We start from the raw sequence: 17,398 nt of genomic DNA on the forward strand, positions 1-17,398 counted from the left end.
AAACTGGTTTTTCAGAAACTCGTTTTTTGAAGAAAGATTTTTAAATTGTCTGATCAAATGGGTCTGATCTGCCAGGTAGGTTTCTTCGTTTTTTGAAGATATATCGAAATATTCGAAGCTATACCTAAGGTATATTCTATAGGTGTTTTTGTTTTATTATTTCATTTGTACTTGGCAATTTGTCCAGTTGAACATTTGCTAAATTTTTCTAGTTTAATTGCTGAATAACACGTGGGTGGATACCTTCGGCGGGGTACCATCTTCCAGTTTTGTCATTTTATTTCTTCAGTCAGGTCAGTCCGGTGTTTTCTCTTCGGTCTTCTTCTTATGAAACATTCTATAGGTTGCTAAATATTCTTAATTGAATGAAGAAAAAGGAGAATGGCAGGAAGAAAATAATGTAACTTCAATTTTCTTCAGTCCCAGCTAAGGATAGCTGTATGGACCATTTTTAGAAGTCTCTTAACACATTGTCAACTGGCAATTTTACTGTGAATTTCTCTCATGTCACTTGTGCAAGTAAAACGACATAAATAAACCCTAATAAATTTGATTTACCATCCAACTTTTATGGTAAACAGTATAACAATCATCTATGTGTAATGGCACACAACAGCTTTTGGTGTTTTCTCTTTAGAAAACATTATATAGATTGCTAAATATTGTTAATTGAATGAAGAAAAAGAAGAATTGTAGGAAGAAAATAATGTAACTTCAATTTTCTTCAGTCCCAGCTAAGGATAGCTGTATGGACCATTTTTAGAAGCCCCTTAACACATTGTCAACTGGCAATTTTACTGTGAATTTCTCTCATGTCACTTGTGCAAGTAAAACGACATAAATAAACCCTAATAAATTTGATTTACCATCCAACTTTTATGGTAAACAGTATAACAATCATCTATGTGTAATGGCACACAACAGCTTTTGGTGTTTTCTCTTTAGAAAACATTATATAGATTGCTAAATATTGTTAATTGAATGAAGAAAAAGAAGAATTGTAGGAAGAAAATAATGTAACTTCAATTTTCTTCAGTCCCAGCTAAGGATAGCTGTATGGACCATTTTTAGAAGCCCCTTAACACATTGTCAACTGGCAATTTTACTGTGAATTTCTCTCATGTCACTTGTGCAAGTAAAACGACATAAATAAACCCTAATAAATTTGATTTACCATCCAACTTTTATGGTAAACAGTATAACAATCATCTATGTGTAATGGCACACAACAGCTTTTGGTGTTTTCTCTTTAGAAAACATTCTATAGATTGCTAAATATTCTTAATTGAATGGAGAAAAAGAAAAATTGTAGGAAGAAAATAATGTAACTTCAATTTTCTTCAGTCCCAGCTAAGGATACCTGTATGGACCATTTTTAGAAACCCTTTAACACTATAATTTGTCTCATATCACCTGTGCAAGTAAAACGACATAAATAAACCCTAATAAATTTAATTTACCATCCAACTTTTATGACAAACAGTGTAACAATCTCCTACGTGTAATGGCACACAACAGCTTTTGGTGTTTTCTCTTTAGAAAACATTTTATAGGTTGCTAAATATTCTTAATTGAATGAAGAAAAAGGAGAATGGCACGAAGAGAATAATGTAACTTCAATTTTCTTCAGTGTCAAAATGGTAACTAGGAAGTTGCAGCTAAGGATAAGGGCCATTTTTAGAAACCCCTTAACACACTGTCAACCGGCAATTTTACTGTGAATTTCTCTCATGTCACTTATGCAAGTAAAACGACATAAATAAACTTTAATAAATTTAATTTACCATCCAACTTTTAAGGTAAACAGTGTAACAATCACCTACGTGTAATGGCACACAACTTTTGCAAATATATCCAGTTTCACTGCGTTTTCCTTTCGATCAGCGTACTCTGCACGCTCTAGTCGGATTTGTTTCTCTGCCAGTGACCATTTTTTCCAACACGTGGTGTCTTAATTGCCCGGAAAGTCTGAAGGTTGCATCGTTATAATGAGAATCTGCTTTAGAAATTCCAGAAGCGTCAGGCACGATGCTGCGTTCTTTGGAATCCACAGCTACCGAATATCTCTAGCTACTCGCAATAGAAATTTGTCGTATCTTGTTCTATTCTCATTTTTTACGGTACATTTTATACGCATTGTGAACAAGGTGCAAAATGGACATTTTTCGGACCATTTTACAGCTAAAAGAAGCGCGTCACGACTTTTAACTCGTAACAATGTGTCGACAATATGTGTTAAGTAACCGTATTAAGTAGAATTAACCAAATGTAAATGCTGGAAAGCCTGTTCAGAGGAAGACGTTTTAAGCTGTCAAAGAAAAAATTCATCAAACAACGAACATGTATATCCGAAAGCAGTTATTTACATACAATTAAGTAATTACATTTCACACGTGGAATATTTTCCACGCCAGAATTGAGTTATACTTTGACGGCCGCTCAAAACCATTTATGCAGTCATTAAGGCATCATTAATCTTGCTCTCCGTTATGCGCGACAACAGAGTCATTGTTGAAACAGGTGCTACTTCCGAAGAGGCCAGGATCATTAGTCGAGTGAATGGAATCGGTTCTCCGCGGAATAAAGGAATCAACGGTAGAAATCACCACGAGCAAGGGAATCGGACCGTGACGTTTGTGGCGACGGCAATTACCGAAATTCTGTCACTAGACGAACTCTCGTGCAATTTCAGCGAAGAAAAATTTCAAAACAACGTATTAATTAGGATTTGAAGAAGAAAGTTATACGATTCTTCTATTGATAGATACTTTGAGCCTTTAACAGCACTGCTTGACACTTTGACTGCCGCGTGGGCCACATATGGCCCACCACGGTGCCGATCGCTTCAACTTCTTTCTTCTTATTGTAAAAACTGAATGAAAATTGACAGTTGGGGCATTTTCAATGCAACCGATAAATAGAAGATACTTTGAAATACAAAGTGCCACATTGAACGATTAAACATTTTTGTTAGAACATCGATTAAAAAAGAAATGAGAACAAACGTTGCACCTAACTGTGTTAAAGCACTTTAAACATAAACGTGGCTCATCCATACAACGTGGACGATAGGTGGCCGCCTTTTTGGTCCGATTTCCAGCAATTTTTGATCCTAACTGTTTAACTCTCTGCAAAATTTTCGCAGCCACGTAAGCTCGCCCTTCTCTCTTCCGCGTTTCGTGTCGCGATCTTCGTCGAAGAAGTATACTTCACGACTCTGGTGAATGGCACTGTGCAAGGTGCGTTGCGAGTGCCATTCTAGAAGCTGAGACCTTGACTTTTGTTCTTCTTGCTTGTTTATAGAGTATCATCGATGCATTTAACAATAAATCTAAAGCTAATTTTGTATACCACTTGAGGGTTGTTCTATGTGCTGTAGAATGTGCTACCATTTGATCCAATGAATCTACAGCACATTTTCCTCTCTTGTAATCTATCGTTACCATTGCTTTGTCAGAAACATCATTTTTCCCGGACCTCTACCATTTCAGCCGAATGTTTCGTCGAAATCAGACAAATAATCGTGACACCGTTTATTAATATCTTCTACACGTTTCAACGAAATATTAGGCGCGTTTTGCCTGCCACGAAACAAGTCTTGTTATGATATGTCGCTATCAACTGTTAGCAAGGTGCCACAGTGACCACCAATAAGATAAACGGTCCAGTGAGGAAGAATATTGTCTCACATCGTCAACTTATTATTATTTTGCCATCTTGAACGATACAAAATGTTAAGGAAAACTCAAATTGTCAAACAGAATGCTACGAATGTTGTCCTAACTCAATTGCATTGCTCAACTTGTTAAGTCTCCAGTTCACTTCCCATTCAACAAACGAAAAGATTTTTAACGTTCTGAGAACATCTTTACGCATAACATTAGAACGTGAAATGGCATATTAATGACGACTTTATAACAATTTTTTAAGGATAGAAAAATATGATTAAGTTGGAAGTAATAATGCAAAGAAGGAAATAGTTTGATGCCATGTTACACGCCAGGCTGTTATTAATATTATTAATTTCCTATGAAACATTGCAAATGTATTTTTTTATATTTAATACCAGAAATGGAAGAAATCTTCAAGATGAAGAGAATGTTACTTTCTATAGATATAAAAATCGGTCGATCGTTTTGTCAAACTGTCAAAAAGTTAACCGTGTGAGTTCGAAAGATCACTGGGTGGATTGTTTGGCCAGACCTAAACAAAGAAACACTGATCTAGCTCAATAAGTCTAGGGAACAGCTACGACCAATCCTCGTCCATCTTTTCCACCTTTATCATGTGCTCTTTCGGATGATTCGATTGCCCAAACATAATAGAGGCGAGAGCATCGTTGGCGGATTTGGTTGAAATAAAAGGAACGGCTGGTCGACGAAGAAGAAACAGCGAAAATATTCGGTCGAGGAACGTAAACGGCTGCCATTTGTCAGCCAGACGACTCAATGTCTCACGAACGTCTCGGGCTTCTTCCATCGCACTTGGCCTGAAGACTTCACAGATGCACGATAAACCGAATCAAATAAAACGTCGTGTGTTGTGAAACAGTCGGTGAATGAAATCTATCGTTTGCGATACGAAACAATTACTAAACACGCGTTTTATGACATGTTATAAGAAGAAGTAGATATAATGTTTCTATTGGAATGTTTGGCAAAGGTGAAATTAAAGGTGAAGATATTCGTTTAATAGAGCTAATTATCATTTGCAATACAAAAAGATTCCAAAATACATGTTTTAAGACACATTATGATAAGAAGTAGATATGTTTCTATTAGAATGTTTGGCAAAGGTGAAATTAAAGGTGAAGATATTTGTTTAATAGAGCTAATTATCATTTGCAATAGAAAAAAATTGCAAAACGCACGTTTTAAGACACATTATGATAAGAAGTAGATATGTTTCTATTAGAATGTTTGGCAAAGGTGAATTTGAAATTGAAGATATTTGTTTAATAGGGTTAATTATTGTTTGCAATAGAAAACAATTATATTTCTATTAGAATGATTGGGAAAGGTGGATTTAAAAGTGAAGATATTTGTTTAACAGAGCTAATTATTGTTTGCAATACAAAACAATTAGTTTCTTCTAGAATGTTTGGAAGAGATGGATTTAAAAGTGAAGATATTTGTTTAACTGAGCTAATTATCGTTTGCAATACAAAAAGATTCCAAAACACACGTTCTAAGACACATTATGATAAGAAGTAGATATAATGTTTCTATTAGAATGTTTGGCAAAGGTGAATTTGAAATTGAAGATATTTGTTTAATAGGGTTAATTATTGTTTGCAATAGAAAACAATTATATTTCTATTAGAATGATTGGGAAAGGTGGATTTAAAAGTGAAGATATTTGTTTAACAGAGCTAATTATTGTTTGCAATACAAAACAATTAGTTTCTTCTAGAATGTTTGGAAGAGATGGATTCAAAAGTGAAGATATTTGTTTAACAGAACTAATTATCATTTATTATACAGAACAATTATAAAACTCGCGTTTTAAGACACATTATGATAGGAAGTAGGTATGTTTCCATTAGAATGTTTAGCAAAGGTGAAATTAAAATTGAAGATATTTGTTTAACATAGCTAACTATCATTTGCAATACAAAACAATTACGTTTCTATTAGAATGATTGGGAAAGGTGGATTTAAAATTGAAGATATTTGTTTAATAGAGCTAATTATTGTTTGCAATACAAAACAATTAGTTTCTTCTAGAATGTTTGGAAGAGATGGATTTAAAAGTGAAGATATTTGTTTAACTGAGCTAATTATCGTTTGCAATACAAAAAGATTCCAAAACACACGTTTTAAGACATATTATAATAAGTAGATATAATGTTTCTATTAGAACGTTTGGGAAAGATGAAATTAAAAGTGAAGATATTTGTTTAATACGACTAATTATTGTTTGCAATACAAAACAATTATGTTTCTTCTAGAATGTTTGGAAGAGATGGATTTAAAAGTGAAGATATTTGTTTAACAGAGCTAATTATCGTTTGCAATACAAAACTTTATGTTTCTTCTAGAATGTTTGGAAGAGATGGATTTAAAAGTGAAGATATTTGTTTAACAGAGCTAATTATCAATTACTATACAGAGCAATTATAAAACTCACGTTTTAAGACACATTATGATAAGAAGTAGATATGTTTCCATTAGAATGTTTGGCAAAGATGAAATTAAAATTGAAGATATTTGTTTACCTGAGCTAATTATCGTTTGCAACACAAAACAATTACGCTCCTATTAGAACATTTAGGAAAGTTGTTTTTTCAAATTAAAGATATTTGTCGATACAGTGCTTAATTATCATTTGCAATATAATGTTAGAAAAACGGAAAATATAGAAGCCAAAATTCGACAATCCACTTTTATCCAGCCTGTTTATTAAACCTACGTTATATAGTTTTTAATGATACTATGATTGAAACATTGCTATGGCAATTTCAAAGAACGTTTCAACGAGGAAAACATAAGAAGATTGCGATCGACAGCACTGCCTTTGCCTTATTATAGTGTTCTAGATATAACTAGATATCTCTCTAATAGCAACTTGTAATTAATAATAATGTAAATTATAGCCTAGAAACGACAACACGTAATATGTAATTTTCGCAGAATATAGACGGCTGTTGTAATCGTATGTGATCTAAAGGTCAATGGGTAATGACGCAACCAGTTAATAAATAAGATACTTAATAAGTACCGACATTCGCTACTCAAAGTTATTAAGTGCGTATCATGATTGTATTATAATTTCCTTTTTATAACGTTTCGCTGATTTTCAAAGCCGACCTCCGCGCATTAATTTCCCTCGTGACAGTGAATCACGCGTGCACGAGAAATTATCATAAAAATCAACACTCAAAATCAAGCGAAAATCGCAGCACATTTGAACAACAGAAATATAAAGAAACTTCAATTATCATTTTGATAGTTGCAACAAATGTCGTATCGCACAACTACAACTGGACGTAACACGCGAGTAAATCGAGAAAACTGTAACAGTCATTGATGATACAATATAATTGAAGGATGAAGAAAAAGCGATACACCTGCGTGAAAATTTATGCGTCGCGTACAAGTCACGCGTATCGTTTCGCGTGATAAATTACACGCGTACTCGATGCAACCATAACGAACCCCGAGCGAGCCTCATTTTCACACAATACACTATTTACTTCATTTCATCTAATAATTAACACCAGCCTAATAACTAATGCCACGCTTTAGGCTTTAACAACCAGGCGAATTAATTTAAGCGAACGCTTTCAGCATCTCGCAGCCCATCATCCATGGTCGCTTCAATTTTCCTCTAGATATTCAATTTGCACGAGATCGAGCCAGCCGATCTGGAAACTTGGCGCCACCCAACTCGCGCTAGAAATGAAGTCGCCAACTGCGACGACGTACGAAACGCGCGATTTTTGAGAACAACGTACCTGCAGCTTCGAAACTCGTTCGACACTGAAAGCAAGGACGTTAGGTTGCCCGAAGAGTTTCTTTCGTTTCACGAGGCGATAATAGTCGAACAGTTTCTCTTTTGTATTGTTTCTTCGAATTTGGTGTCTCTGTTTCTGATATATAGTGATAAAAAAGAAAGGACATAGTGCGTCTATCGTTTCCTCGTAAAACGAAAAAAACGCGTTCCGGACGACCTGGCGTATCAAGTTACAGCGCGTTCGTCGAGCGAAACACTTTAAATTGGAGGGTTCGTAGTGTAACTTTTAGATTATTTAGATTTCTTTTTACATTAGAAGTATTTACCATGGATTTTCGAAATTTCAACGTTTCAAGAGAAACAGTGATCACAAATCTCGTCATTTCGCCTAATACAAGCCTCCAACCATTCTGCAATATCTGCCTGCGACGAAATTCAAAGCCGTGGACTGTACGTACCAGGTGGTCCGGAAAGTTTCTTTCGTTTCGTAAGGTGATCATAGACGAACAATTTCTGTTTTGTTATTTCTGTATTATTATTTACAATTTCTGTTTTGTTATTTCTGTATTATTATTTACAATTTCTGTTTTGTTATTTCTGTATTATTATTTACAATTTCTGTTTTGTTATTTCTGTATTATTATTTACAATTTGTTTTGTTATTTCTGTATTATTATTTACAATTTCTGTATTATTTTATCGAATTAGGTGTCATTTCGCTTTATTTCTATTACTATGTTCGCGCGTGATTCGATAAACCGACACAAACGAAGAAACATCGTGCGTCTATTATTTGCGATTTCACGTTTGTAGGAAGCTGCTCTGTTGGAAGAAACGCGTTCGCGAGAGACGGATACCTTTCGCGCAACCTGATACACGCGATCACGAAAGTGTCTCGATATTCATCATAAAAATCCTATATTGTACGCGCCACGTGTTCGTTTCGTATGTCACACATACGTCGCACGTGTGTTCGTTACAGCGTCGCAACAGCTTCGCTCGTTTAGGAATGTTCGTTGTTGGCACGCGTTACGATATAATTATGCTGCTGCGTGTAACTGGAATAGTAAAACTTCATCTTTGATTTTGTTACTGACTTGTTCATGCACATCGAATTGTCCGAAAAGTTTCTTAGAGGTTTGATAAACTGATAACAGATGAACAGTTTCTCTGTTGTATTATTTTATTGAATTAGCTACGATCCATTTCTATTTCTGTTATTACTGTTGAGATATTTTTTTTTTATTTATTTGTTAAAATTGCAATCAATTCTCGCGTTGAGAATTTTCAGTAATTAATTGAGATATGTATAATTTTCTGGACTAGGTTAAAGGCGTGACAGAGATACTTGTATGTGAATATCAGTGCGTGGAGGTATGTGTGTGCGAAGCGTCTCGAAAACAAAGGAATGTAAACCCTTCGGTCGGTTAAGAGTGGTTTAAGAGTCAGTTAACAGTGGGAAGTATAGAAGAAAGCGCTGAGACGCGTGCAAGTGTGTATCGATGAATATTTAAGGAATCGTTCATGAAATAAATATTTCATTATTTTAATATCAATCCTCAGTATAAGTTTAGTGTTCCTGTAACATTATTTCGGCCTGAAAGATCCACAATTTTCAACAATTACGTTCGTGCATAATTCAATAGACTAATATTCTTGTTTTTTATTTGCATGTGGTTTGCAATCAATTCTCATTGAGAATTGAAACTAAATTATTCCTGCGTGCTACTACAACGCGAATAATAAACGATCATCGTACGTTTGGTTCTAGCTGAATCTAATGAACCAAACTAATACAAAAGAAAAAACATCGTGCGTCTGTTATTTCTCTACGAAGCGAAAGAAACTTTCCGGACGACCTAATAATCGAAATATTCCGGTATATTTGGTAAATGTAATATTTACAATAACGCGGAATATTATTTTACAAAATCATCAATTTTCTTATTATTAATTATTTCTTATTATCAATTATTTCACTGAATTCGATGAACTAAAAACCATCGTAGGTCCATTATTTGTTTATAGAACGAAAGAAACATTTCGGACAACCCAACGTATCTACAAATAGCAAAATTCTCGTCCTGTCAACTTTATCAAACTCTTGATCAAAATTTCCCATTGAAAATCGAACGTCGACGAAGGCAAATTAATTTTTGCAAAATTACATTTTCCAAAAATTGAACACGACACGTAATAATTCGTTTCCAAGATAAAGAAAGGAATTATCGTATGTAAGAAATTAGCAGATTAACTCGTTCCCCGGTTAAAATGTTAATGTTTTAAGGAAACAGCTTACCTCTGCATATTTCGATGGGTCTTTACTTGGAGAATGCAGAGAGAAGACTCGGTACTCGACTTGACAAAGACTCGAATAGGTAGATAAGTACTTAACAATCCGATTCGGTCATTTGTTCTCACGTTTTCCCGTCTTTCTTTCGTTTCACCGTTACGCGAAACGGATTTCACGAACCTCTCGAGAACCATCGTACGACGACGCTAGCGAAATGGCAGAACGTTCGCAGGTCTGTTTCCGGGCCAAAGAAAACCAGCATTGTTGCAGTACACACGTGTCGCGATGTGCTTTCTTTCGAAATTGGAGCAATTTATGGGCACCGAAAATTCCTCGCAATATTCGACCCACCACGTTCCCAACATCTGGCTTTTTTCTTGCCGACCTGGCCACAGCTACGTAACGTCTTTGTGAACGGCAGTTTCGAATCTGCTCCACGACAAAATGAGAATTTATGGCGAGCTATTGAAAACTTGACGACTTTTGCCTGTAAACATGTTGCAAACGAAGACAACCGAATTGGACGTATGCTGATTTAAGTAATCTGCCTTAAGCGACCATCAGATTCGTATGCAGAATACAGGAAGATAAGAAGTTTGTCTTTAAATGGTACCCTTCATTGGTACCCCCCAATGGTACCCCTAATTAAATTAGACAAATTTACCAAATGTACAGCTGCACAAATTGCAAAGTACAAATTGAATAATAAAACAAAAATTATAAAGATTTCAAAATAGACACAGTTGTCTTCTATAGAATAATATTAGAAAATGAAGACATAGAAACTTTTCTGTACCAAAACATGTTTTCCACAAAATAAAATATGAGAGAGGCAATTGCAAAGTGCAAATTGAACAATAAAACAAAAATTATAAAGATTTCAAAATAGACACAGTTGTCTTCTATAGAATAATATTAGAAAATGAAGATATAGAAACTTCTCTGTTCAAAAATATATTTGTCATAGAATAAAATATGAGAGAGGCAATTGCAAAGTGCAAATTGAACAATAAAACAAAAATTATAAAGATTTCAAAATAGACACAGTTGTCTTCTATAGAATAATATTAGAAAATGAAGATATAGAAACTTCTCTGTTCAAAAATATATTTGTCATAGAATAAAATATGAGAGAGGCAATTGCAAAGTGCAAATTGAACAATAAAACAAAAATTATAAAGATTTCAAAATAGACACAGTTGTCTTCTATAGAATAATATTAGAAAATGAAGATATAGAAACTTCTCTGTTCAAAAATATATTTGTCATAGAATAAAATATGAGAGAGGCAATTGCAAAGTGCAAATTGAACAATAAAACAAAAATTATAAAGATTTCAAAATAGACACAGTTGTCTTCTATAGAATAATATTAGAAAATGAAGATATAGAAACTTCTCTGTTCAAAAATATATTTGTCATAGAATAAAATATGAGAGAGGCAATTGCAAAGTGCAAATTGAACAATAAAACAAAAATTATAAAGATTTCAAAATAGACACAGTTGTCTTCTATAGAATAATATTACAAAATGAAGATATAGAAACTTCTCTGTTCAAAAATATATTTGTCATAGAATAAAATATGAGAGAGACAACTGCAAAGTGCAAATTGAACAATAAAACAAAAATTATAAAGATTTCAAAATAGACACAGTTGTCTTCTATAGAATAATATTATAAAATGAAGATATAGAAACTTCTCTGTTCAAAAATATATTTGCCATAGAATAAAATATGAGAGAGACAACTGCAAAGTACAAATTGAATAATAAAACAAAATTATAAAGATTTCAAAATAGACACAGTTGTCTTCTATAGAATAATATTACAAAATGAAGATATAGAAACTTCTCTGTTCAAAAACATGTTTTCCATAGAATAAAATATGAGAGAGACTGTATCATGAAATGAAAATTTGTGTCAGACCCTGGTTCCTCGCGTTTCTTTGCACCAAGTCTCTCTTCTCTACTTTAACTCACGCAAAATACCAAAGTTGTTGTTTAATTTGAAACTTATGGTAAATCTAAGTCAGCGTACTAATCCGATAAGATACAGTAAGCCGATGGAACTGATTTTGCCGTCGCTTCGTCCAGAAATCGGCTTCGAGGTCGGAATCGGGCCGATTCGAAGAACTTAAAGAGAACAAAGACAGGAAAATTGCATGGCATGCAGAAAGTACTCACCGATCTCGCCGACAATGACTCGAACAGAACAGAAAGTCGAACCGCGTGACGACAGGCTGCTTCCTCGTCCGTCGTGAGACGCAAACTGACTGCTTGATCGCACCGAGGCCGTGTTTCTAAGATAATTCGCAAAAACTTTTGCTCCAGAGATTGCTGCAACACGATCAAATTATTTTTTAAACCGTCGACCAGACAACGAACTGGCCGTGTCGCCAACAACATAAAATCTCTTGTAACGCGTTTCAGAGAAGAAGATCGTTTCAAGAAGAATATGGATGACGCTTTTACGAGTACGGAGAGTTCATGTTTGGCGATTATTGTCGCGATTATTGAAAGATCGTGTATCGTGGGAAGCCACGGAATTTGAAAGCATCGTCCGCGATCGAGGAATTTTTTATTTTCCTAAAATTGCCCTGGACTTGATCAGGTTTATTGTGATTATGCAATTCTTCGGTTCTACATATGAAATTCTGAATTCTTCTCGTATCTCTAACTTCCCGTAAATGTGAATAGTATGATAGCAAGTATTGTTCATTGTGCCGTCAATTTAACTGACAAAATAGAAGCTAAAACAAAAGCATTGGAAATATCTTTACAAGAATAAAATACAAGAAACAATATTTCTCAGCTCATAATTGCACGTATTATTTGTCCCACATATGCAACTTATGTACCGAATCACGAATAAAATGGTTATGAAGACGTTACTCTCACTTGCATATGATACTAACCTCTATGGCGAATAGACTCGTGCGAAATATTTAAAGATCAAGTAGATGTTTAAGTGTTCCACGAAAATGACATTAATCGAGATACGATAACTAGGTTATGCAAAAGCTAGGAAATTGTTGATTGTTAGGAAATTTAAAGCAAGTGTTACCTCAGCCGATGCAACATGTCCGCCCTGCGCGCTACTTCAAGCGTGTCGGTGGAAGGTGCCGTTTCGATCGGCGGAAAATCGTCCAGTCTGGTGTCATGGAATCGCCAAAAAGGGGGGTTCGATGTCGCGAATCGGGGAACATCCTCGCGAGATAAGGGATGAAACCGAAGGCACGGGAAACGTTCCGGTGAAGCATTGTAAAAAAATCGATCGGTCGCGTTGACGGTTCGGCCGCGAAGGTGGCAGCACCTCACCACGCGATCTCTCGTGGCGGCGGGGGCATGCATCGATGGCCGCGTTTTTGTTGTTTTTCCGTTCCTTTTTTTCTACTCCCTTTCCATCTCTTCCTCTTGCTCTTGCTTTCTCCGGCTTTCTCGCTCTCTTGCTTGTTCGTCCCTCTATTCTCTCGTAGTTGGCAGATTAGGCTAATGCGATGGACCAGATGAGATATGGGCCAGCGAATCGGAGTACAGTGCCGGCACGGCAGGGGCGTGACTGTACCCTGGAAACGGCCGTGCCCCGGGCCACAGTCACGACGTGAACTAAGTGCTGGGTGGAGCCCCGTCTAGGCACTACCTACTCGATGGAACCATCATCCTCTCCCTCGAATGTCACGGGGCAACCTAATGGCTGCCAGCCACCTCGAAAACGGCGCCAGTTTTGAAATGGTCTCGCGACCGCTTCGTTACAAACTTCACCGGCTTCCCTCGTTTTGGCCAACTTCCCACTTGCTGCGGGCTATCCTTGCTTTTTCAGTTTAGTCACCAATCCATGATGTGGTACATAACGGTTAAAGTAGCGTGGTATATAGCAATTCTTTGAAAGAATTTCGCAAAATTATAAATTGTCTTGGCAATGGTCTGGCTACAGAGTAGTTTAATAAATAATTTTCATCTTACAAGAGACTGAACGTCTTAATCGGTAACCTAAGCATGATGACGAGGTGACAATGTTATGTATGGGGTGATATGTATAATAAAATTTCATGAAAAATGCAACGAAGGTTGGAGATTACGTCGAAATGAATCCATTTGTCAAATCCTGTACACGTGTCTTAAATGTAATGATCGGTATTTGATGAAAGCCAAGTTATATTCCTCCACAGGAACCACACCCTTCGTGAATTTCCATTCCAGATTCATCAACTTCGTGCTTTTAAAGATACACATATCTTGCATCTGTATCTCGTACTTGATCGTTCTTCTATATCATAATGTTGATCCATTGATATCAACAATAATTTTCACTATAATTTTAAACTATTTACACTGCATCGCCTGCAACAGTTGAAACATTCGTTATATGTTTGAAGATTTGTTATGCAATCTAAAAACTAAAGAGCTAAAAACTAAAATTTCTAATTTGGAATTTCCAACGTGTCATCTGAAGTGGCGTCATCCTCCGGCAGATCTACCCTCGTTCCACCTTTAGAAGAGAAAGCAAAGTCGCGCGAACGTTTCCAGCCACACAGGTAGCACGATTTATCCACATAATTTTTCCTTGAAAAACGAAAACAAACGGTGCGAAAATGGAAGAATACCGAATGAGAAAAAAAGAAGGGGGCAGGAGGAGAAAAAGAAAAAGCGTAGCCGGTACAAGCACTTTTCAGTCGATCGGGCTTCGCCGGGTATTTTTTCACGTCCGTTTGCCCGTTTCAATCCCCTGTTCGAGGCCGCTCCTCATCCATCTGCCTACCGATATTCGTCCGGGGCCATATCTCCCGGCCACTTTTCAATTTCGTCCGACGAATTTCCAGTCCCTCTCTCTTTGCCTGCAACTAGCACGCGTCTCTCAATCTACACGGCCAATTCTCCAGAGCATAAATCCGGCAACTTTTTATTATTTAACGTTCTGTTCTTTTTATTCGAGGGTGGCCTCGTGGTACGTATCAAATGTTGACGCGAAGCAGAGAAAGGGGATGAAAGCTGGACGAAACGAAATTTCTGACCTGACCATCCGTGGACACTGTCTACCCCCATGAGGATACTGCACACCAGCGTCATCGGGATATACAGGCTAATTGCGAGAATGTTTTGTTGGCCTGTCGCAACTCGAGACCATCTCCCCTTACAAGGTTTTGCATTTAGCCTTTCCGTATCGACGACACGTACAGCACGAAACTCCGCGGAACCAGCTGGGAACCTGCTACCCCCGACGACCCTGACTAACTTCGCTTTAACGCGCTAATAGACGGCCCTGTAACACGGTGAAAGTTGCTTTCCCGCAGTCTCAGTCTTGGCTGACAACGCTAAGGAAACAGCAGATTGATCGCTATCGCGAGAAAAGTTGGGCGAACAGGGTTCATTCTACAAAGTAGTTAGCATCTGATGGTCTAGTACTTCTATACATAGCAATTCATTTCTTGAAGAATTCAAATACCTTTGGACGTTTAGAAACATCACGTCAAAGTTTAAGTAGCTTTACTAAATATCATAGCTTTTGTATCAAGTCTTACTAAATGTACAATTACTTGAAAACAAGATGAAGGACTAAAGGATCCAATTAAGATCAGCTTTTACTAATCAACAAAGGACAGCTTTACTAAATATCATAGCGTTTTTATTAAGTCTTGCTAAATATAGAATTACTTGAAAACAAAAAAGATCCAATTAAGATCACTTTTTACTAATCAACAAAGGACAGGTTTACTAAAGTAGCTTTACTAAATATCAATAACGTTTTTATTAAGTCTTATTAAATGTAGAATTACTTGAAAACAAGGTGAAGGACTAAAAGATCCAATTAAGATCAGCTTTTACTAATCAACAAAGGACAGCTTTACTAAAGTAGCTTTACTAAATATTACAGCGTTTTTATTAAGTCTTACTAAATGTAGAATTCCTTGAAAACAAAAAAGATCCAATTAAGATCACCTTTTACTAATCAACAAAGGACAGGTTTACTAAAGTAGCTTTACTAAATATCATAACGTTTTTATTAAGTCTTATTAAATGTAGAATTACTTGAAAACAAGGTGAAGGACTAAAAGATCCAATTAAGATCAGCTTTTACTAATCAACAAAGGACAGCTTTACTAAAGTAGCTTTACTAAATATTACAGCGTTTTTATTAAGTCTTACTAAATGTAGAATTCCTTGAAAACAAAAAAGATCCAATTAAGATCACCTTTTACTAATCAACAAAGGACAGGTTTACTAAAGTAGCTTTACTAAATATCATAACGTTTTTATTAAGTCTTATTAAATGTAGAATTACTTGAAAACAAGGTGAAGGACTAAAAGATCCAATTAAGATCAGCTTTTACTAATCAACAAAGGACAGCTTTACCAAAGTAGCTTTACTAAATATCATATCGTTTTTATCAAGTTTTATTAAATGTAGAATTACCTGAAAACAAGGTGAAGGACTAAAAGATCACCTTCTACTAATGAACAAGGGATATTGCATTACAAAGAGAGGATCGTGTAGAAAATGAAAGCTGATGGAATAAACATAGAAGAAGCGGAAGCTTTGTGCTCGTTCGAAATATAATTCTCGCGGCGTGCACCAGTCTGGTGGACGCGCGCGTCGATTGATTCGTTAATTAAGTCGTGGAAATACTTTTGCACGCATGCGACAGGACGTATTAATCGTCGAACGCCGGAGGTCATATATTGTTTGTGACGCTTTAGACGCGAACATTGATTGCGAGAGAGACGCCGGCGTCGGTCGGCGGTTTGCAGAGGAGAGACGCTGCTCGGGGGAGCACCGCCGTGTCCCGGGGTAGGAAAGGAAGGAGAGGGAGCGGCGATATTATTGATTTATGTCCCGTTCTACGTTATGTATTCTAGCTCCTCCACACCGGTGCCGAATGATCCGAGGCAAGTGCCACCGTTTTCCTCGCACTCAGCCTTCGACTTTGAATATTTCACACACGTTTATCTCATTCCGCCAAGTACAACTTTAACGACAGTCCTGTTTCCCTCTAAACTTGCTTAAAAATATTATTTCAATTGGGAACATTTATTCTAATAGGAATACCAAGGATCCATTTTACAAACCTAAAGATGAACATAATTAGTAGGTATAGCTTAACTATTGGTATAGTTTGGTCAGACAATTAAGGTAAGAAAATTAATTGTCAATGGGCTTATTCAGGAGGAATGTATTTTCTATTCAAATAATTAGATTACTAAATTTGCACTAATTTGTAAATATAGAAATTCTTCTTTTCTTCTAAAGTACAATATTAAAGAAGGAACTATAAAAAGGCTTCTATAATCACAGTTATATAATTAGATCAATGAGGGAAGATAAGGAAAAACGTCTTAACTAAAGATATCTACTATGTGAGCCCAAAGAATAATGAAATCTAACGAATAACTTTACATTCCACTTATCCGCTATATAGACACGTGTACTGAAAACTTCATTTATACTCAGTCGAGCGCTATATCCTTGACGAAGATCGGAATTACCGGAATAGATATAAGCAATCGTAAATCCGCGACAAAGTCCCATCGGAGGCTAACAAGAAAATCGCAAACGATCATCGTTACTACAAACGTCACGAAAGTGGCGATCGCGTACGCTGATGGAGGGAAGCGACCAACAGGGATATCAATTATCTTCTATGCGAATTACAG

The 17,398-nt window shown here is 36.1% G+C and overlaps 1 protein-coding gene across 1 annotated transcript in view; it reads right to left on the reverse strand.

The window, feature by feature from the left end:
• LOC117242295 overlaps positions 1 to 12,154 on the reverse strand; it is a 148,274-nt gene extending 136,120 nt beyond the window's left edge. The window contains exon 1 of the mRNA XM_033508831.1: positions 11,933 to 12,154. Within this exon, the coding sequence (XP_033364722.1) occupies positions 11,933 to 12,154 (222 nt within the window). The remainder of the gene's footprint in view (positions 1 to 11,932) is intronic.
• Between the last annotated feature and the right edge of the window lie 5,244 nt (positions 12,155 to 17,398).

Source organism: Bombus vosnesenskii, unplaced genomic scaffold, assembly GCF_011952255.1.
Source record: "Bombus vosnesenskii isolate JDL3184/JDL3185 unplaced genomic scaffold, Bvos_JDL3184-5_v1.1 scf7180000016273, whole genome shotgun sequence".
Taxonomy (NCBI): domain Eukaryota; kingdom Metazoa; phylum Arthropoda; class Insecta; order Hymenoptera; family Apidae; genus Bombus; species Bombus vosnesenskii.